Genomic DNA, 20739 nt, shown 5'->3' with positions numbered 1-20739 from the left:
ATCTCTGCCTTCTGCACATTGCCAACGCCAGCCATACATGCCCTCAGTGGTTTTCTGTTTTCACTTCCCTCTCTCTCTAGCCTAGGACAGCAATTTGCTTAAGCCCTTGCCCTTACCATGCAAAACCTCTACCACCAGCTATTTTCTCCTTTCCCACTGCCAAGCTGTGGGAACTGCTTATGTACTTCCCCCAAGATTGTGTTGGGCAGTCGGTCTGTGGACTTAGTTGCTCCAGCAATCCTTCTGAGCCCGGGAAGATTCCTCACGCCACGGATCCCACTTCCTCCTGTCTCGTGCAGCAGGCAAGAGACTGACTTGCCTTGAGCTAAGAACAGGAGCCTTCAGATAGGACCTCCCTCAACTTCCTGTCACCTCACCTCCAAGGTTACCCATGTCACCACCAGCAACATCCTTTCCCCTCCCTCTCCAACGGTTTCTGCACTTTCTCAGACGCCTCACCTTTAGTCGCCCCTTCTTTCACCTTTGTGCTTCTGTGCTTGTTCTTCTCACAGAAGGACTTTAAGGAAGCCTGGGCTTTGCCCATCCTTCTCCCCGTCCCTGCTGAGCTGGTACTACTTCCCTGACTGCTGATGTGGCTGAGCTAAAGACAAGGTCAGCAAGCTGAGGCCTCCATCCCTAAGCTCACTTGCCTGAGGTTCTGCTGCCTCCCTTGTGGTACCACCTCCCTGCTTCTGCCGTCTCTCTGGTAACTCCCTGCCAGTTGCTTTCCTGGCACTCCCTCTGCCTGTACATGTTGGCAGCTCCTAGGGAAGCCTTCTGGGTACGATTTTCTGCTCACTCACGGGCTCTCTCTCTGGACAGTTCCATCTGTATCCTGCCATTGTTTTTCCGAAGGTGCCGGGTGTGAAACCCAGGCCCCCATGCATGCATACCAGGCAAGCAATTTGGCCACTGAGTTGCACTCCTCACCTCTAGACTGTTGAATCTAGAATCTGATATACAGCCTATTCTCCCTCTGTGAGCTGTTCCTGTCTTCGAACCCTTATCTTAATGAATAGTAGGACCTGACACAAGAAAGCTGGCTTTCTGCCCTGAATTTGGCAAATTCCACGAGGTCCCTTAGAAGGAACTCTTGAGCAGCCCCCCCCCCCGATGAAATCCACCCTCCTGTCTCTGTATCTTCAGCTCAAGCCGCAGCCATTTCTCTGACTCCCAAAACCACTTCTCCGGGATCCTCCCGCTACCAGTTGTTTACCATGGTTCTCTGCACCAGAACCAGATCTTGGTACTCCCCCCCCCCCCCCGGCCCCCCAGTCACTCCCATGGTCTCTGAGGTGAGGCAGAGATGTCAAGGCAAGGTCAGAGTTCACCGCAGGGCTCTGTACACATTTAATTCCCTCAACCTAGGAAGTTCTTTCTCTTCCCTACCTGCGTTTTCTCCAGGTCTTGACCTAACCTTCTGGAACACCTCTGTGACCCCGCTGGATCACTCCTCTTTGCTGTAGTATTGTACAGCACCCCAAACTTTCTAATTAAGTTCCTTTGTTGTGCATGCTGATTCCACTGACTGCCTAGGGCTGATGATTATGCCTTCCCCTGCAACACGGCCCAACAGCCAACAGACCACCACATGCTACACATGCAGTTAGTGCCCAGTGTGCGTGGTGGGGCTCCCTCCCTTCTGGAGGCAATAACCTACTTGCTTCAGCACCTGCTCTGGACAGCGTGTCAGAACAGTGATACACGCTGGCTTGGGAAAGCAGCTCCTAGGGGGACTGGACAGACTGGAAAATTAACGTGTGGAGCAGAGACTGGCTTGTGGATGCTGACACATGGCACTGCCGTGCCATTTGCAGGTGGGCAGGAAGCCACCAGCACCCCTGGCCGTCATTCATCACCCTGATGGCATCATGTGCTGCACAGCTAATCTGAGGTTTCTGTTTGTTCCACAGTTTAGACCATCAGTGCAGCAGAGGAGAGGAAGTGCTCTGGGCTGAGTCTAGGGTAGTCTGGCCTCTGCCACGTAGCTTCTGAGTGCCCCACTGTAGATTTGGCACTGGAAATTGCTAGTAGTTTTTTAGACTACAGAAATGCTTCAGGCTGTAGCTTAGTGAAGAGCACTTGACTAGCAAAGGTGAGGCCCTGAGCTCAATCCTGTTATGGTCTCCATGTGAAATGTCCCTCACAGGCTCCTGTGTTTGAACTCATGGTCCCTAGCTGGTGGTGCTGTTTTGGAAGGTTGGAGAATCCTTTGAACACAAGGCCTGGCTTGCTTGGCTTCCAAAAGTCTGGCTCTTAGCTTTTTGGTTGGAGCTGCGTAACTGGCAGCTGTTCTATACTCCCAAAGCCAGAAACCAGGTCTAGCCTGTGCCTTCCCTGTGTCAATGTCCCCTAAACATACCATGAGCTGAAATAAACCCCTCCTGACTTAATGAAATCTGTCAGGTATTTCGTCACCGGGTCAAGAGAAGTAACTAAAACGAACTCCAGCACTTGAAAACAAAAAAGATCCATTAAACACGTATATATTTGCAGTATTTGCCATGGACTCCAGGGCTGCGTGCATGCTAGGTAAGTGCTCTACCACTGACCAAATCTCCAGCCCTGTTAGATTTTTCCTTATGTGCCATGCAGTTCCTAGGCACCGAAGACCCAGAAGTCACAGCAGATTCTTGTTTTGTAAGGAAGGTGAACTCACCTCTCCTAGCTGTAAGAACCCCCTGCCCCAGGTACTAATAAGGGACGCACAGCAGGTCAGTGTGCAAAGCACCAAGCTCCAGCCAGCTCCCTCTACCTTCTCCTCTTCCCCTGGAACCATCTCCTTCCCACTCTCCGCTTTGGGAAAACAGGAAAAAAATCTGGTGTTATTTATGCTCTGCCTGCAGCCCAAGATTTAACTCTCAAGTATCTGTCACTTAAGGCTTATCTCCCGTGTGGCACTTCAGGCAATTATAAATAGGCCTGTCAAGATATTTAGGCACAATTAGGTGCTTTGGCAAAAGAACACAGAGAGGCAGGCACTTTTGCCTGAGGCCAAGGTCCCTCAGGTCTGCCTGGAGCACCAAGTCTTCCCTCAACATGGCAGTTCTCCTGGTTCCAGCTCCTCCTCTACAGAGCTAAAGGCTTTCAGCTCTAAAGCCTAGAGTTTCTGCCAGGCTTGGAACAGAGGATGGGGCTTCAACCATGTGAGGAAGGAGAGGCCACAGCTGCGCACAAATGGGCAAAGAAAGCTCCTTGCTTTAGAAGCTGGCGTAGAGCCCGGGGCACTGACGGGCGGAAGCGACAACTTGAGTCAGACCTGGGGGCATGTGCCTGTTCCCTGAACACTCAGGAACAGGAGGAGGCCAGGGGAGGGGTTCAAAGTCAACATCAGCCACAAGAGATCCTGTGTCAAAAACAAAACAAAAAAAGGTGTGTGTATAGGTGGCTTATTCAGTAAAATGCTTCCCATGTAAGCATGAGGATCAGACGGCCTCCGGACCTATATAAAAAGCTAGGTACATAGTTGTGTCTGTAATCCCAGTGCAGGGGAGGCAGGCGGATCCTGTCTCAAAAAGGAAGGTGGAGGGTGGTTGAGGAAGACTCCTGCTATCAGCCTCTGGTCTTCACACACATGCACACATGGCTGCACACATATACCACAATACAACAAAACACAAACAAAAAATCCAAATACTCTAACATGCATCATGGGAAACTCTGGGCCTCTGGCTTGTGTGGTTGTACATATCTGTAGCACCAGCTACCTGGGAGGCTGAAAGAGGAAGGCCACTTAAACCCAGAAGTTTGGGGTCAATTTGGGCAAGACAATATATCCAACAAACCCCTACTCTAAAACCTGCACTTCACTATTATTATTACTAAGGATTAATTTTATGTGTATGAATGTTTTACCTGCATGTATGTGTACCACATCTGTGCCTGATGCCTGAAGAGGTCAGAAGAAGGTAATCATTGGATCCCCTGGAATCGGAGTTACAGACGGTTGTGAGCCACAATGTTGGTGTTGGGAATGGAACCCAGGTTTCTGTACGAGCAACAAGTGCTCTAAACCACAGAGCCATCTCTCTAGTCCTAAACCCTGAACTTTAGCATTGATACTAAGTAATTAAATGCAGAGTTAAAAATGGAAAGCTCTTGTTGGCTTGGTAGCATATACCTGCCAATTCTACTTTGGAAGTAGGGGGAAGGGAATCAGGAGCCCAAGACTAGCCTGGGTTATATGAGGCTTGAGTTCAGAACTAACCTGGGGACACAAGACCCTGTCTCAACAAACAAAATCAAACAATTAAATTAGACTGGTTGCCAGCAAGGCTGAAGGATCCGCCTAGTTCTGTCTCCTCAGTGCTGGGTCCTGAGTGTGAGCTGCCATGCCTGGCTTTTATGTGGGTTCTGGAGATCACACTTAGTCCCTTGTGCTTGTCAGACACTTTACTGGCTGAGCCACTGTCCCAGCCCCTGATATTTTCATTGTACAAGGTTTAGGGCTGGGGTCACCGGAATACAGTAGGATGTTTTAAACAGTCTCAGCTTTGGGGGCTGGCAGACTGGATCTGAAGTGTTTGACTTGCTCTGGGCTCCAAGGTCCTCTTCATGGTGTGTGCTGGAGGGTATCTATCATACAGTTTGCGTGCAGAGACAGGGTAACTAAGGGCCGCTAGTGACTGGCACGCAGTAAGTGCACACACGAGAGAAGAGGCAGACAGTCCAGTTCTAACCCAAAGCACAGCAGAACTGTGGGCGAGAGACAATGGCCAACAGAAAGGTGCAGAGACACAGAACACCTTCAGGAAGTAGGCAGGGTTCTGTTGGCAGGGCTGGAGATGCAGCTGGATGAGTCGCACCAAAAATTCATGAATGAAGACCTGGTCAGTCCAGGTCTCCTCAATATCTCATCATCTCTCTCTGCTCCCTCTTCCATTCTCTACCCCCTCTAGCTTCTCTTTAGGGTCTCACGTAGCCCAGGCTGGCTATGAAATCCTAATCCTCCTGCTTCCTCCCAGGTGCTAAATTGTGTGCTACCAAGCCTGGCTTCTCTTTAACGTCCAGGGTCACATCAAGAAACACCCTCCTTAAACACTGTAAAAACTGTGTCAAGTCCAAACGCCAGAGGGTAAAGGCAGGCGAGTCAGTGCTGCAGTTTCACATCTGAAATGAGGGCGACAGCTTCTAGACTCGCTGAAATCTGACCCAAGGGCTGTGGGCTGGCACTTCTCAAGCTCTGGACTGCTTCAGACAAGAACAGTGGACTCCGTAATCCATCAGTGTCCCTCCATCCCAACTTACAAGACTGTCTTCTGCCAGAGCTACAGACTCTGAGCACTTCCTCTAACTCCACCTCCTTGGAGCTCAGCAGCTACCAAGGTCAACTCCTCCTCCCTGTCAGGGAGTGTGTGTTAAATGTTTTGAACTCCCGAGATTAAGGCCAATTGCTGCTAGGATTAAATTTATTTATAATTTAGCAACTCTAAGCAGATCAGGTGCAAATTATTAATTGATGAGCAGAAAGGTAAACGCTGGCTAGGGCAAATCTGTATGTAAAATAGTAATCCGCCTAATTGTCAAGTGTGGGGTCCCATGATTAGGCATAAAAGCAACCTCTTTATCTTCCAGGTTTTTCCTCTACCATAGGGTAAAAACCTAGTGAAGAGAGGAGGGTAATCCTAACATTTAGTAGGCTGAGGCAGGGGGACTGCTATGAGTTTGAGGCCAGCCTCATTAGAGAGCAAGACAAGGATCCAAACAAACGGAAGAATCAATCCTACCTACTGAGGCGGCAGAAGTGTGGACACTGTATCAGCAAACAGCTTGGAAGCAAAGCAAATCTACTGTTTACTTAAGAGAAATGACTTTAGATTCTAACAAGAAAGTAATCTGACCTCTTTCTCTGTCCCAAATCCCTCGGACTTTGAAAGGGCAAGTGTGCCAATCTGGAACTCTTACAGATTCATTGGCTTCAGACTATCCCCAATGAGTTGGACTAAAGATTTCTGGATCTAAAAGGAATTAGGTCACTTTATTTTTTCAAGTACTGCAAAATTCAAAAAACAATTTTAGGGTGCAGGGATGGGGTGGGGTAGCACCATTTAGCATATCATAAGAGGCGAGAAAAATAATCTGTAACATTTAAATGTCTAAGAATAGAGGGAGAAAGAACACATTAAAATCCCCCATCTGGATAGACCCTGAGCTGAAATCATACTCATCTGTGATAAGAAATGTTTGGGCCATGATCCGTCAGACTACGGATCCTGACCTTGGGTTTGACTGGAGAAAGCTTCCAGGTGCTCTATGAATGACAGGACACATGCCATCAGTTGGCGAACTCTGGCATGTGTCTGGCTTGGGAGACTTGTATCACTATCTCTGAAATCCCAACCCTCCTGTTTCCCTAAGAGGACTGCCTTAATCTGATCCACAATACTTTATTTTTTACTTTTATTTTATTTATTTATTTATTTATTTTTGAGACAGGGTTTCTCTGTAGCTTTTGGAGCCTGTCCTGGAACTAGCTCTTGTAGACCTGGCTGGCCTCGAACTCAGAGATCCGCCTGCCTCTGCCTCCTGAGTGATGGGATTAAAGGCATGTGCCACCACCGCCCGGCTACTTTTTTTATTTTTGAGACAGGGTCTCTCTATGTAGCCCTGGCTGTCCTGGAACTTTATGTGGATCAGGCTAGCCTCGAACTCACAGAGATCCTCCTGCACTTGCCTCCCAATACTTTCAGAAGCAAACATGTGAAAGACTTCTCAGTAACATCTCACATGAGCATTTGTGGCCTGATAATAGAAACAGAGGAACCAAGTTAGGATGTGAATTCAGACATGCAGCTCATAGTACAGCTGTGAATCTCTGGGTGGCTGTGCCCTAGGAGCGACCATGCAGGCGACATCAACCCGAAGAGGGCGTGAACCCCAGCAGCTGCTCGATGGGTTTAAACCGCCACTCATCAGCTTCCAGCTCTTCCACCAAGCCAGCCAGTTTTTCCATCCGAGCAACTTGCTGATCTGTAAAGAGTCAGAAGGGGCAGAAAACAACAGGGCATTTCCCATGAGATTGTCACCACTCACAAACGTGACCCCTGGTCTAGAACTTGTGGCTGGGCTTTCCCACTTGACATTTGGTAATGGGGTCTGACTTTATGTAGGTCTGAAGACCAGGAACACTTCCAGCCATTCTCCATTCATCTGCACTGTTTCTCCCCTTTGCTTGCAGTGGTGGAGACTGAACCTGGGGTCGAGTGCTACCACTGAGCTGCATCAGCTTCCGTGAGTACTGCCCTTGATGTGTGTGCATACACGTGTGTGCATGTGTGTCAGGCACCTAGTGGTCAGAGGTTGGTATTGGGTGTCTTCCTGAATCCACTCATTCTCATTATGTTTTATTATTTATGTGTATATGTGTATGTGTCTAAGAAGCCAGGAGAAGGTGTCATATCCCCTGGAACTAAAGTTACAGATGCTTGCCAGGCACCACGTAGGTCCTGGGAATGAAACCCAGGACCACTGGAAGAACAGCCAGTGCTCTTAATTGCTGAGGCATCTCTCCAGCCCCTTATCTGAATGTTTTTCTATTTTCTCCTGCTGTGTTAATCCATCAAGGTCCTCCATCCCTTTATCTCCCTTCAGGCTCAACCCTTTCCTTGACAAATCTGTCCTTTCTCTGAGTCTGGGAAGCTTTTTATATTAAAATAATTTTAAATGCAATTATTAAGAAATACAGGTGTGACTCTCCTGGGTATATACTCTCCTTTTCCTAAGGGTCTCTCTTTCTAGAAATCTCTATGCTTAAATCTGTATCTTAATGTTTCCTGTCCATTCCCCCCAAAAGAAAGCAGGGTTCTATTTCTGTATGAAAGTAGCTCCCTGTAGCAAGACTCTCAAATTCCTTAATAAACTCTCCCTGTCTTCATTTAAAAAAGTAAAAAAAACCCACACATGTAAGAGAAAGACAGACAGACATAAACACATACAGAGACGGGGGTGAGGGGAGACAGAGAAACAGATACAGTAAAGGGAGATACACACACAGAGATGGGGAGGGCGGGAAAGAGAGAAGATTAAAAGTAGCAAGAAGCAAGGAGTGCTGGTTCAAGTACTTGGGAAGTGGAGGTAGAAGAATTGCTCAGAGTTCTAGGCCAGCCTGGGCTACATAGTGAGTTCTAGAGTGAGAAAATAATAATAATAAAAATAATAAAGGAAAAAATACAGCTGGGTGGTGGTGGCACATGCCTTTAATCCCAGCACTCGAGAGGCAGAGGCAGGCAGATCTGAGTTCAAGGTCAGCCTGGTCTACAGAATGAGTTCCAGGACAGCCAGGGATACACACACAGAACCCCGTCTCAGAAAAAAAAAAAAATCAAAATTAACATCAACAAAAAACCAACAGCAGCAAACAAAACAAAACCCCACTTTTAGAGGCTGGTTGAGCCCCAGTGGTGGAGCACATGGCCAGCAAGTGTCACGCTCGTCTGAGCCCTAGCACTGGAAAAGGACATTGCCCCTCATCACACTCTCAGTATACGCTAGATTCTAAAAAATGGAGGTAGACTTGGCGGCTATGTCTGTAACCCCAGCACTCAGGAGACACCTAAAAACAAAAACATAGTATAAACAGGTCCCTGCTCTCCAAGCCACAGGGATTCATTTAGAAGCTCCCATGGGTTTCTCCTAGGAGGAACGGGCAGGAGGGGACATGGTTCCTGATCCATGATGGAGACTTGGTGAAGTGTACGTGTCACCGAGGGCTCAGAGCGTGGACAGGGCGGGTGCTTCACGGACACCAGGGCAGTAAGCAGTAAGGGGTCTCACAAAGGGTAGGTAAAGGAACAGAGGAGCAGGAAGCAGCGACTCCTGAAAGAACTGAACCAGGACTTCAAACCTCCATGGGGGTTTTTAATCTGGACAAGATCTTAAGAGTGTTCAATTCAGAAAGTCATTTAAACAGTTTGTGGCTTCTGTCACAGCACAGTGACCTTTCAGAACGTGTGCCCCTTGCTTCCCATGAACACGCATTTGTAGGAAGGACGGCAGCTCATGCACTTCCCATGAACACGCATTTGTAGGAAGGACGGCAGCTCATGCACTTCCCATGAACACGCATTTGTAGGAAGGACGGCAGCTCATGCACTTCCCATGAACACGCATTTGTAGGAAGGACGGCAGCTCATGCACTTCCCATGAACACGCATTTGTAGGAAGGACGGCAGCTCATGCACTTCCCATGAACACGCATTTGTAGGAAGGACGGCAGCTCATGCACTTCCCATGAACACGCATTTGTAGGAAGGACGGCAGCTCATGCACTTACCATGCTTCACCTGTTTAAGCGTGGACGCCACCTGATAGCTAAACACCGACTCACAGAGGAACCTCTCAGAGCCGTCTACAAGAGAAACGGCACAGGCGTTAGCTTTAATAAATTCTGGAAAAGCAAGCGAGCCTGCCCATTCTCCCGTTTCTACAGCTGAGATCTAAGACGTCTCTGGTGTGAGCAGAGGGGTCCTTTAGAACGCTGCTCCTCAAAGGCTGCTCTTCTATGGCTAGGATATTAAAATAGTCCTATTTGTTTGAGAGTTCAAAAATAGTGTTACAAAAACAAAAACAAGAAACCTTAGCCTGATGTCCCGGTCACCATTGCCCCCTTCCTGACCTGAACAGCAGGCAAACAAGGCAGCTGACACACCCAGCTATGTGGTACTTGTGTGACTTACGACAAAACTCCAATCACTTTTATTCTAAAAAAACAGAGCCAAGGGGAAAACAGCTGTCGGCTTTTAATATATCAAATTGTATCACCATGACCATCACAAAACCCTGCTGGGAAACTTCATCCTATAAACACAAATTGTAGCCCTGACTTTCCGACTGAACCAAGCATGCAATTTGAATGACGATAAGGGAATGGTGCAAGCCCAGACCTTAGCACTGAGCTGGTGCCAAGACCTGCCAACAAGAAGGTGGCTAGCTCAGTTGTTGTGATACTCAGAGGGTGATTGGGAAACCTGACACTCGTCAGTGCAAAGGCTGATCCAGCAAAACACATCCCCAAAGACTCACAATTCACGTAGGAAAATTCCATGTTTTAAAGGGCAGCAAAATCCCCGGGACAGGTGGTTCATTAGCAAAGTTCTCAAACAAACGGAAAGAGAGGACACAGCTGTCTCTCTCAAGGTAGCAGTTCACACTAGCACTGCTAGATGTCAGCACTCACTCATCAGCAGGGGATTGGTGTGTCACGGGGATTTAGCGACAGGGAGCTACCAACACATTCTGGCCTCCCGCTGAGTTTCACGCAAACCTTTCTTTCCAAATCCTGGTAGTCAAAGGGAAAAGCACAGCTACTGACTATCTGAATGGTGTGAACACACAACCAAAAAAGGCTTCCTGTCTATTAACTTCAAATCAACGGAAGAGGAGAGAGAGAGAGATCGAAATCACTCTTAGGTTGAGCAGTCTGTAAGTTCACGTTTCTTTCCCATTCCTGGCTTCTCATCTTTCTTTCTCATGGTAGGTACTGGGGTCAAGCCTAGAACACTGCTTTCATGCCAGGTGTACTAGCTGCTGCTCAGCTGCACCCCTTGCTTCTGACTGGTGTAAAGATCTAGACAAGCTGATGACATCATGATGCGTATCTGTAAGAGCAGAGAGCAGTGGATAACTCCAAATTCCACCCAGGGAAGGGAGCTGCGTGAGCTTGGCACCAACGAAGCAGCTTATGATGTTCTTTTTTTTTTTTTAGATTTACTTATTATGTATACAACATTTTGCCTCCATGTATGCCTGCAGGCCAGAAGAGGGCGCCAGATCTCATTACAGATGGTTGTGAGCCACCATGTGGGTGCTGGGAATTGAACTCAGGACCTCTGGAAGAGCAGCCAGTGCTCTTAACTGCTGAGCCATCTCTCCAGCCCAGTTTATGATGTTCTTGCAGGTAAACAACACACACACACACACACTGGCATCCTTCTTAAGAGCTCAAGGACAACTCAGGGTTTACTTTGCAAAGAGCAAAGCATAGAGAAGCAGAGCTGGCCTCCCAGGTGGTGTGATCCTGAACTGTGGGAAGTGGGCTGTAAGGATCAAGTGGCCCGTGGGAAAGCTCCTGGAAGTGCTGCCTCCCACTAGGATAAAATGCATAAATTATCACACTGGCCTATCTTTCTTGGTGATGAGGTCCAAGGCAAAAATACAGAAGCACATTTTCCAAAAAGGTGCCTGGGTACCCATACTTCAGGCCTGAGAGAGAATGCATCCCGCGCACGGACGTGTAGCTTTGTGTTAACTACAAAGTCCACTGCTTCTTAAGCCACACCCTATCTGATGTAACATCTACCGATCTAAAGGTTGGGATTTCTCCAGCGGAGTCAGCCAGGTGACCTGCTTTCTATTTACAACCGTAATCAAAACACTGGGCAGCAGTGCATCAGGGTGAAAAAGTTCAGTAAAGAGCCCACATCTAACACTAATTCCATTAAATTCAAGGCTACGGAAATTCATTTGAAGGGTATTACTTCACAGTAGGAAATGAGATAATCCCGGGTGATTTATAAACCAGCGACCAGTGAGGTTCCTCAAACACAGCCACTTCTGGGCTGGAAGGCAGCCTCTCATTTGCTCACTAATAACTGGGTGAGAACAATCTCAGCGGAGGGTAGGAGACTGTTAAAGCTTGCTTCGTACTGCTGTTAGCAGACAGCAGATGCACCAAGAAGTTAATGTGAGAGGTTAACTACAGGTTGTTTGGATTTACTATCCTAGACTTAGGAGCAGGCAACATCAAGTTGAACCTGTTGGGATTCTGACACACACCCAACCTTGACTCCTAAAGCTTTTGTTCCTCACTCTCAAAGCTAACCTTGCTCTGTTCCCTTTCGTTTTAGAAAGTCCCACTCATTGCCCAGGCTGGTATGGAAGTCTCTAGGTAGCACAGGCTATCACTGAACTCACAGCCATTCTTCTGTCTCAGCCTCCTGAGTGTTGGGATTACCTGAATCCATCACTATAGCTTGTTTCCACTTTCCTCTTCCATGACACTGACGTATGAAGAATGGGTTGGTAAGGTACCTTATCTAGCAGGCACTGCGCCTTGAGTTTAGTCCCCAACATGGTAATATAGACCTGTAATCTCAGCACTTGGGAAGCAGGGGGAGGATAAGGAGTTCAAGGAGATAGAGGTCAGTCTGGACTACACGAGACTCAAAAATAAACACAAGAACGAAGAAAAAAATGGTTTGATGCATGCATATTCACTGTACAACAGTGTCACCTCCAAATCTGACACCATTGTCAACGCACATTTAGGAGTGCTACAGGGAAGGATATGCACAGTCATATGTAAATACCATGCCATTTCCCGGAAGAGACCCGAGCACCTGTTGACCTCAGTATCCATGGAGATGAGGCATGTGTGGAACAGAGGAGTGGCATTCATGAGAGGGGAGGTAAAACAGAATCACATCCCAGCATATACTGTGGGGTAATGGTGGACTTTTCAATTTTTATAATTTGACATTTATTCATTTATTCATTCATTCATTCATTCATTCACTCATTCATTCATTCATTCATTCATGTATTGGAAGTTGTGGAGTGGTCAGTAGACAACTTTTGGGAGTCAGTCCCCTCCTTCCACCATGAGACCCAGGGATTAAACCCGGGTGGTCAGGTGTGGTGGCATACGTGGTGAAATGGTTCACCAGTCCTTTTCTCTATTTTCAATATTAAATGGTATGTCAGATCCTTGGTTTGGCCGAGTCAGTTGTTTTCTAGTCTGTCTTTAAGTATAAGCAGTTTTTAAGATGACTGGGATGCAGGAGGGCCACAACTGTGCACTTAAATCTAATATATCTATTCTACCACAGACCCCAATTAACTCCCCACGAGGCAGTGAAAACGGTCGGACAGAAACCTCCCAGAACGCCAGCTAGGACTAGCTTCATGACTTTTCCTTGAAGCAGTGTTAGACAATGATTCTCTTCTGCTCTATAAAGCTCACTAAGCAACTTAAGTGCCTTCAACTTGTCGTTTGTTCTGTGGGAAACTTTCTTGACACATCTCTGCTACAGATAGTTAAAGTTGAGATTTACTTTCCGTGTGGAGACAAAGCCTCTACTTCCAGTCAGACCTGGCGAGTATTAACACAAATGGAGGCAACAAAAGGCAAGGGCCGAAGTGCGCATGCCTGATCCACCACCTCCCAGATCACACATGGCTGGCTGCTTCACTACCAATCACAAGCAATCTACCCCAGAGCCTTATGGTGCTAGGCCTGTTTTTCTATCACAAATGATTCTTCTGTTTGTCGTGGCTTGCTAGACATGCAGCTGGGGCAAAGAATGCTTGCCTATCATGCATGAGGTCACTGGGTTCAATCTCCAACACTACAGGAAAAAAACCAGTTATGGTGTTTGGCACTGTTTAACCTGAAACTGTTTGTTTTAAAGTATCTGATATAAATATAAATGATCACCCCACCAAAACCAGGCCCAAATATAGTATGCACCTTTCTCAGAGACATCTTCTAATTGTTTTAAAATATATCCATGCAAACCATGCAAGATTTAAATTAAAAAAGACCATTTTATAATTTAACACAAAAATGTTCGACTCAAGTGTAAAAGCATTTGCCAGTGTTTTTCAATGTTTTTCAAGGATGGGAAGACTCCCTCGTGAGAAGGCCTTGGACCCTGGTCAAAAACCAAAGATTCCTGTTCTAGTCTAATTGAGGATCTCTAGGGAGAATCCAGACACATGCATTTTATCTTTTTGGAAAAGAAAAAGGGTCTCGTTGTACAGTCCTGGTTGGCCTATGAATTCACTCTGTAGACAAGACTGGCCTAGAATTCAGAGATTAACCTGCCAAGCAAGACATGCTCATTTTAAGTAAGTGTCTCTTGTGAGTTTGATGCTCCTTCAATGAATTACCAGTCTAGCTTAACATGAACCTGATGGATTCTGGTCGCCAGCACTGTTTTATGACCACTGCCTGTGACCTATTTCTAGCCAGGCAGTCTGCAAGTGTGTGATAAGATGGTGGTTGCAAATCTGTCTCCAGTGCTATAAAAACCACGCAGTCACACAGTGATGTCCTTCCATGGGCTGGCCGCAAGAGTCACCTTCACAGAGGTATATGTGTTGTCTTTTATTTCCCTTCGGGCCTGTCTGGAGGGGTTAATCTATCTGTAGATACTCACTAAAAAGAAAACACATCGAACAGGTGCCACAACAAGGCAACCTGGAGCTGGGCATGGAGAGGGCTCCTGGCACCAGTGCCAAACCTGGTCGAGTCACTCAAGGGCTTGAGCCCCGCACCCCGCTGCTTTACACTTCACATGCACTGAAGGTCTGCAGCTGAGTGCTCAGCAAACACAGCGTGAGCTCACCTTCTAACATCTCTCCGGCTCCTTTAGGGTAGGTGAACAGAGCTTTCCGTGGCGGGGCAAGGTCTGAAACGCTGAAGCCAGAACCAGTGACAGAGCTCCCACTGACCCCACCAGCTGACGACGAGGATGAGGAGGCAGCCATTCCCTCCAGCAGAATTCTCTCTTCACTAGAGGAAAAAGAAAACAGCAACCGGAAGGTGTATAAAAGTCAGGTTGACTATATTTCATCCTAGCCCAGTACGGCCAGCTTTCCCCATCCTCTCTCTGAATATAGTTGTTTTTTTTTAATAATGTCACTTAGGTTTTGAAGTAAAAACATGTTTAAGAATAGCTTGTCAAGCTGGGTCTGGTGGGTCATGCCTTTAATCCCAGCACTCAGGAGGCAGAGGCAGGTGCCTACATCAGATCTCTGTGAGTTTGAGGCCAGCCTGGTCTACAAACCAAGTTCCAGGATATACAGACTGTTATACAGAGAAACCATGTCCAAAAAAGAATTCCCCTCCCCACAAAAAAAAAAAAATTTAAAAAAAAAAGAGTCCTAGTTTTTCCCATTAGCAAGTTGTACCATTTGGAATTGAGGGTGGATGATTAATGAGTTATGAAGGGCGATATGTCAGTGCCAAGGCAGAAATGGACCCAAGGATAAATATTCCTGCTCCACAGGACAGTTTGTCTTGGGTACATCCTCACTAAGCCATACCAAGAAGTTCACTTATCAAGTTTTCCAAATAAGAGTCCAAAATAACATTGTGTTCTGTTCCCAAGGAAGGGAATCGGTTAGGAAATACATATTGGCACTTTCATTGAGAAACTGTTAACCGGTTCACCTAAATGCAATGTCTAAATCTAACACTTGATGGCGACCAAAAACTGGAACAAAATAATTGAGGAACGGATCTCAGAAATCACAGCTCTTTATGAACTGAGTATCTTTGGGCTTAGTCCTGTGCCATCATATCTGAAAACCCAGATTCCAGTGCTGACTTCCTACAAAATTTCAGAACAAGAACATGATCTCAGAAGCATATGAAGTCATTACACACACACACATTGTTGTTGTTGTTTTGGGTGACAGGGTTTCTTTGTGTAGTCTTGGCTGTACTGAACTAGCTCTGTAGACCAGAATGGCCTCGAACTCAGAGATCCACCTTCCTCTGCTTCCCAAGTGTTTGGGATTAAAAGTGTGTGCTGCTATGGCCTGGCTACTGTAAATTTTAAATGGTTACTACCATTTTGTTTATGCCATCTAGAAGTTTCTGTCACATGAAAATGTTCTGATAGTCTAGTTCTGTTTAATAAGGCGGCCGTGAGGCTCATGTGGCTATTACCGTAACTGAAGAGCTATATGTCCACTTTTAAATGCTAAATACAATTTCAGTAAAACCATGTGGCTTGTGGTCTTTCACCGGATAATGGATTCTAGTACTACAGTGAACAAATGACTTTACATGGTAGCAGTGATATGCACCAATATGGAAAGTTCCAGATTTTCAGGAGGCTGAGGCAGGGGACTACATAGCCAGGAATCTGTTTCAATAAGAACAGACAATGGCTTATTTTCACATCACATAGGTTTTAACTATTTATTTATAAAGAAAGTCTGAACTAACTGTGTAGCTTGGTCTGCCCTGAATGAAACTCAAGGCCACGCCACTTTGTCAGTGTCCCAAGCGCTGGGATTACAGCCATGTGCTACCTTGTCTGGCTTAAAAATGATCTTTAAAATGAATTTTCCAGGGTTGGGGATGTTTTTCAGTTAGCAGCGTGCTTGCCTAGTATGCAGGAAGCCTTGGACTCAGTTCCTAGCACCATATAAACAAGCCATGGAGGGAAAGAAGTAAAATTCTAGCACTGAGAGGTAGAGGTGCAGAAGTTCATGTTCACCTTTGGTTCCAGGTCCGTCTGGGATACATTGGATCCCTCAAAAAAAACCAAACTAAAAACTAAAACAACAAATAAACCAAACAAAAAACCCAACAAACAAGTGAAATACAAAGCAGACAAACAAAAGCCCCAATGAAAACAGCTCCCCTCTGTTACAGTCAGAGAAAATTTTGCTGAATGGCTTTCACTCAAGCTCTCCCCAAGTTCTGGCAGACCTGGGAAGCAGAGCTCAGTGGGGGGGGGGGGGGGGCACACTTCCATCATAGTTTCAAGTGAGAATGCTTAAAAAGTCAAAACTCATTTTTTAAAAACAAAACAAAACAGAAAAATACTAGAGATTGCTACGTTCCTGTAAACCCTTTCTGTCCAGAGCATCAGGCTTCCTTCTGAGGAAAACTGTAAAGACGTCTGAGATGGTGCTGCTTGCTGTCTCCCAAGGACGTGGCAGTGACACGTGGTTGTCAGAGAAGCAGAGCTTGCTTTCTAGTTCTGACATACGGTTACCCATAGGTTGCACTAATGAACACTGACATGGAATAACGAAATAGACTATTATAAAGGCAAACTCATTAATAGCTTTCTAAGTTTTTAAAGAAAGTTTTGTTTTTAAATAGGCTCTCACTATGTAGCCCTGGCTGTCCTGTCCTAGAACTTGCTATGTAGTCTAGGTTGGCCTCAAACTCACAGAATTCTGCCTGCTTCTCAGTGCTGGTATCAAAGGCATGGCCACCATGCCCAGCTCAGTAATGATACTTTTAATTTTGCTCTTGGGTTACTTTCTGAATTGCACTCATATGCATCAGGGCAAGCAATCTTTTGTGTGGGATTTCTAACTGCTCCTTTGCATCATACTGGCTCAAAACAGAGCCTGGTAAAGTTTTAAGTGTTCCTTAAAAGAGACTTAAGTATTGATGTACTGGGTCCAAATCTCTAACTGGATTTCTGGTGGGATCAAATAAAGCACGTAGACCATTCAGTCTCTTCCCCAGAGAGCAGCTCTGGATTTACTTCTCCCCCCCAGCTCAGAGCAGAAACCCCTGAGAATTGTTTATTTTTCTCAATTAAGATTTTAAACTCTGATCTCTTCAACTTCCACCCTGATAATGTTCCATTTAGTTGTGAATGCTTTGTGTTTTGTATTTTGAGATCAGCTGCCTGACAGAGCACCCAAGCAGTGGCCAGCTAACTTCAAAGGCTAGCCACAGTGAGTCTGTAACTGAAGGTCATCAAAGGAACTTCCTTTCGTCCTATTTTCTTCCCAATTCTCCAAACTACTATTGCTCCATATAAAAAAAACAGTCGGGGTGAAAAAAAAGAGCTCGAAATCAGTGCAAGGTTAACTTTAAATAAGCTGTCTTCTGCTGAGACGCAGAGACACACAAGTAAGATCCCTGGTTCTAAAGATTTGTTAAGGTTTTTTGTTTGTTTCTTCTCTTGCTGGTGCTGAAGGAGGAGTCAGGTCCTGTGAATGTTCCACAGGTTCCACCCTGAGCTACAACTCCAGTCTCTAGTTCTGAATGCCATCAGGAGTTAAGCTAACAACAAACCCTAGACTCTACATGCTGAGCATAGGGATGAACTAAGTGATTAGTGTCATTTTAAGTAGCCACTCATTTAAGCATGTTCATAGCATGCTCACACAGCTCACAGGAACCACTGACTTCCTAAAGGTCACCTAATATCTGAAGCAATGGCTTGCTGATATGCTGTTGTGCACGAGAACAAGCTAGCACAGCGATTGAGGGATGACTGTGGGGGCGGAAGAGTTGGCTCAGAGGTGAAGAGTGCTTGCTGCTCTTCAGGGGACTGGAGTTTGGTGGCTCACATTCACCTGCAACCCCAGCTCTGGGTGATCTGCTGTCTTCTAGCCTCCTTGGTCACGGTCACACACACACACACACCCCACACACAGATACACATGCAAATAAAAGTAAATAAATCATTAAATAATAAGCTATTAAAAAACTGGCTGCCACTGGGTATGGTGGCTCATGCCTTTAATCCCAGCACTACGGTAGGCAGAGGCAGGCAGATCACTGTGAGATAGGGGACAGCCTGGTCTACTGAGTAAGTTCCAGGGACAGCCAAAGATACACAGAAGAAACCCTGTCTTGAAAAAACAAAACCAACCAACCAACCAACCAATCTTGGCTTTGCTATCTGCTGTGTGACTGGACAAATCAAATCAGTTGACTTTTTTCTTCCTTAGACGCCTCACCTGTAAAATGGAATCAATAATAGTGTCTACCTTATAGAAGTGTTAAGAAGGTTAGATCAATACAGGCAAAGCAACTAGAACAGCTTCAGGCTTAGGAAAAACAGTATCTTAAGAAGAAACAAAAACCAGTAATAGTGCCGGGCGGTGGTGGCGCACGCCTTTAATCCCAGCACTCGGGAGGCAGAGGCAGGCGGATCTCTGTGAGTTTGAGACCAGCCTGGTCTACAAAAGCTAGTTCCAGGACAGGCTCCAAAACCACAGAGAAACCCTGTCTCAAAAAAAAAAAAAAAAAAAAACCAGTAATAGACACTGGCACCTGCTTTTTTAAATTAATTAATTAATTAATTTTTTTTAGACTATTGCTTTGTAGCCCAGACTCTGTAGGGTTGGCCTACTGAGTGTTGGAATTAAGGCATGCACTATCATACCTACTTTTCCTGAGGCAGAGCCAAGTATTTCAGATTCTCTTTGACATAGCTATGTTGAGACTCCTGGAAGGGAAGGGTCTGTCTGCTGGGAAGGCTGACAGCCTTATCTGTTATGCACCTCACACATTTTACCTCTGGGCTACACCCTCAGTCGGCACGCTCACTTCTCATCTTGTTCTGCACTGGGTCTGCGAAGATGGCTCCATGGAGAAAGTGCTTGCACTGGAGGAGTTGGGGATTCCCAGACCTCACTTACCAGATTTGCAGGTGTGGGAGCTGCCTGTAACCCCAGCACTGGGGAGTTAAAGATAAGCAACTCCCAATAGCAGGACGGGTAGCTAGATTACTGGGAATGGACCCATTCTGGGTTCAGGGAAGTTATGAAAGCTATGGAAGAAGACATCAGACATAAGCTTCAAGGCTCTGCATGCATGGGCACACACACATGTAAAAATCTTGTCTGTGATCTTGGGACTGGAGACATACAGTTCAGTGGCAGAGCATTTGCTTAGTATGTGGAAGGCAGTGGAAAGGATCTTGTCAAGTTGGAAAGCAGGACACAAACCGCTTATGTATCCTTGAGGCATCGTATAAATCCCTTATCACAATGTTTCCTGGACAAATGAATGATTTAGAAATCATAAAACAGGAGCTGGCAGCTCAGTAGAGACTGCAGGGGACGGAGATGGTAGAAGTCACAAAGGTCAGTCCGTTCTGGTTGTTTTCACTGTGCGGAGTATACAACTTTGCTTCCCAGGAGGTTGTCAGGCCCATAAGAAACACTCAGTAGAGTTTGCTGAATGCTGATAATTGAGCATCCTGGAACTTGGGGCTGCTGACAGCAGAACAGCTCAGAGGAAAAGGAACATTTGTGGGACACAATATGGCTCGGTTAAATACTTACTTTGTTTAAGACAGAAATGACCTTGCACTCATAAATTACTTTATGCTTTTCTTTTCTTTAAAAATATTTTATTTATTTATTATGTATACAATATTCTGTATGTGTGTCTGCCTGCAGGCCAGAAGAGGGCATCAGATCTCATTTCAGATGCTTGTGAGCCACCACGTGGTTGCTGGGAATTGAACTCAGGACCTTTGGAAGAGCAGGCAATGCTCTTGACCGCTGAGCCATCTCTCCAGCCCCCTATGCTTATTTTCTTAAAAGCAAACAAAACAAAACAAAACAAAGTTTTGTTAAAATTAAGTCTTAGAACAAACCAGATACTTAAGTCGATCGGATCCAGTACGAAGGCTAATTATGACAACCGTTGTTGTTGGACCCACAGATCCTTCCTGTGTGTTCCACCTCAACAGACGGGTTATCACCTAAAACAAATAGATGTTGCATCTCTGGGTGAAAAGAAGAACCGGGAGGGGGAAGAGTCAGCACACTAGTCCCGGTTACGCTGACTCCACCCAAGGCGCGCTTCCCACCCAGCAACTCGGGAGGAAGCGGGGGGGGGGGGGGGGGGGGGGGGGGGGGCGGCGGCTCGCGGCCGCCCCACTGCGCAGGCGCCAACCCTCCGCGCGCATGCTCAGTCGGAGGACAGTGCTTTGCACACGCCCGGCGCGAGAGAGCCTCCAAGGTCTCCTTCCACCCTCTGTTAGTCCTGGCAGGTAGGATCGTAGGCTCAACGCCCCATCGAACCACCGAAGGTTCTGGAAGCCTTGGCTACTTACCTGAGTAGCTTGTGTACTTTGACTGAAAGCCCCGCCCTCTGGACCAAGCAGCGCAGCTTCGTTCACTACGACGTAGGCGGTGGCGTGCGCATGCCCGCCCGCCCGCTCTGTGTGCGCCCGCCCCTGTTCCGGGGGTGGGGAGGTGGTGGTGGTGGGGTGGTGTCGAGGCTATCGCGCGTGC

At 46.5% G+C, this 20739-nt stretch overlaps 2 protein-coding genes and 1 long non-coding RNA gene across 8 annotated transcripts in view; 2 read left to right on the top strand and 1 right to left on the bottom strand.

Moving 5' to 3' along the window:
• Positions 1-193: 193 nt before the first annotated feature.
• On the top strand, positions 194-14083 carry LOC142854522 (uncharacterized). The gene is made up of 4 exons (XR_012911340.1): positions 194-612; positions 7178-7230; positions 13615-13845; positions 13966-14083. It is a non-coding gene; the product is annotated as an uncharacterized LOC142854522 (long non-coding RNA).
• Anapc16 (anaphase promoting complex subunit 16) lies at positions 5959-20707 on the bottom strand. 3 transcript variants are annotated; one of them, XM_075980208.1, is made up of 5 exons: positions 20559-20702; positions 20097-20228; positions 14346-14512; positions 9272-9346; positions 5959-6969 (listed from the first exon to the last, which is right to left on the bottom strand). In XM_075980208.1, the coding sequence occupies exons 3-5, from the start codon at positions 14485-14487 to the stop codon at positions 6854-6856; spliced, it is 333 nt and encodes a 110-aa protein (XP_075836323.1). In that variant the 5' UTR covers positions 14488-14512; positions 20097-20228; positions 20559-20702; the 3' UTR covers positions 5959-6853. The 3 variants fall into 3 exon arrangements, with proteins under 3 accessions (XP_075836323.1, XP_075836321.1, XP_075836320.1); XM_075980206.1 differs by having other exon boundaries at positions 20097-20204; XM_075980205.1 differs by lacking the exon at positions 20097-20228 and having other exon boundaries at positions 20559-20707.
• Positions 20374-20739, top strand: part of Ascc1 (activating signal cointegrator 1 complex subunit 1) — an 89495-nt gene continuing 89129 nt past the window's right edge. For 2 of the 4 annotated variants that reach the window (XM_075980201.1, XM_075980200.1), the window contains exon 1: positions 20374-20495. The gene's annotated coding sequence lies outside the window, so the exon portion shown is untranslated. The remainder of the gene's footprint in view (positions 20496-20739) is intronic. The other 2 variants (XM_075980199.1, XM_075980196.1) reach the window with 1 other exon arrangement.

This window comes from Microtus pennsylvanicus, chromosome 7 (assembly GCF_037038515.1).
Source record: "Microtus pennsylvanicus isolate mMicPen1 chromosome 7, mMicPen1.hap1, whole genome shotgun sequence".
Classification (NCBI taxonomy): Eukaryota; Metazoa; Chordata; class Mammalia; order Rodentia; family Cricetidae; genus Microtus; species Microtus pennsylvanicus.
The sequence above is the reverse complement of the archived record's forward strand: the minus strand, read 5'-3'. Positions and strand labels throughout refer to the sequence as shown.

Excerpts from the sequence above, each read along its gene's own strand:
- Anapc16 (XM_075980205.1), bottom strand. The coding sequence starts at position 14,487 with ATGGCTGCCTCCTCATCCTCGTCGTCAGCTGGTGGGGTCAGTGGGAGC. Across the intron at positions 9,347-14,345 it reads AGCCGGAGAGATGTTAGAAG|ACGGCTCTGAGAGGTTCCTC; the intron begins GTGAGCTCACGC and ends TTTCTCTTGTAG. Across the intron at positions 6,970-9,271 it reads GCTTAAACAGGTGAAGCATG|ATCAGCAAGTTGCTCGGATG; the intron begins GTAAGTGCATGA and ends GACTCTTTACAG.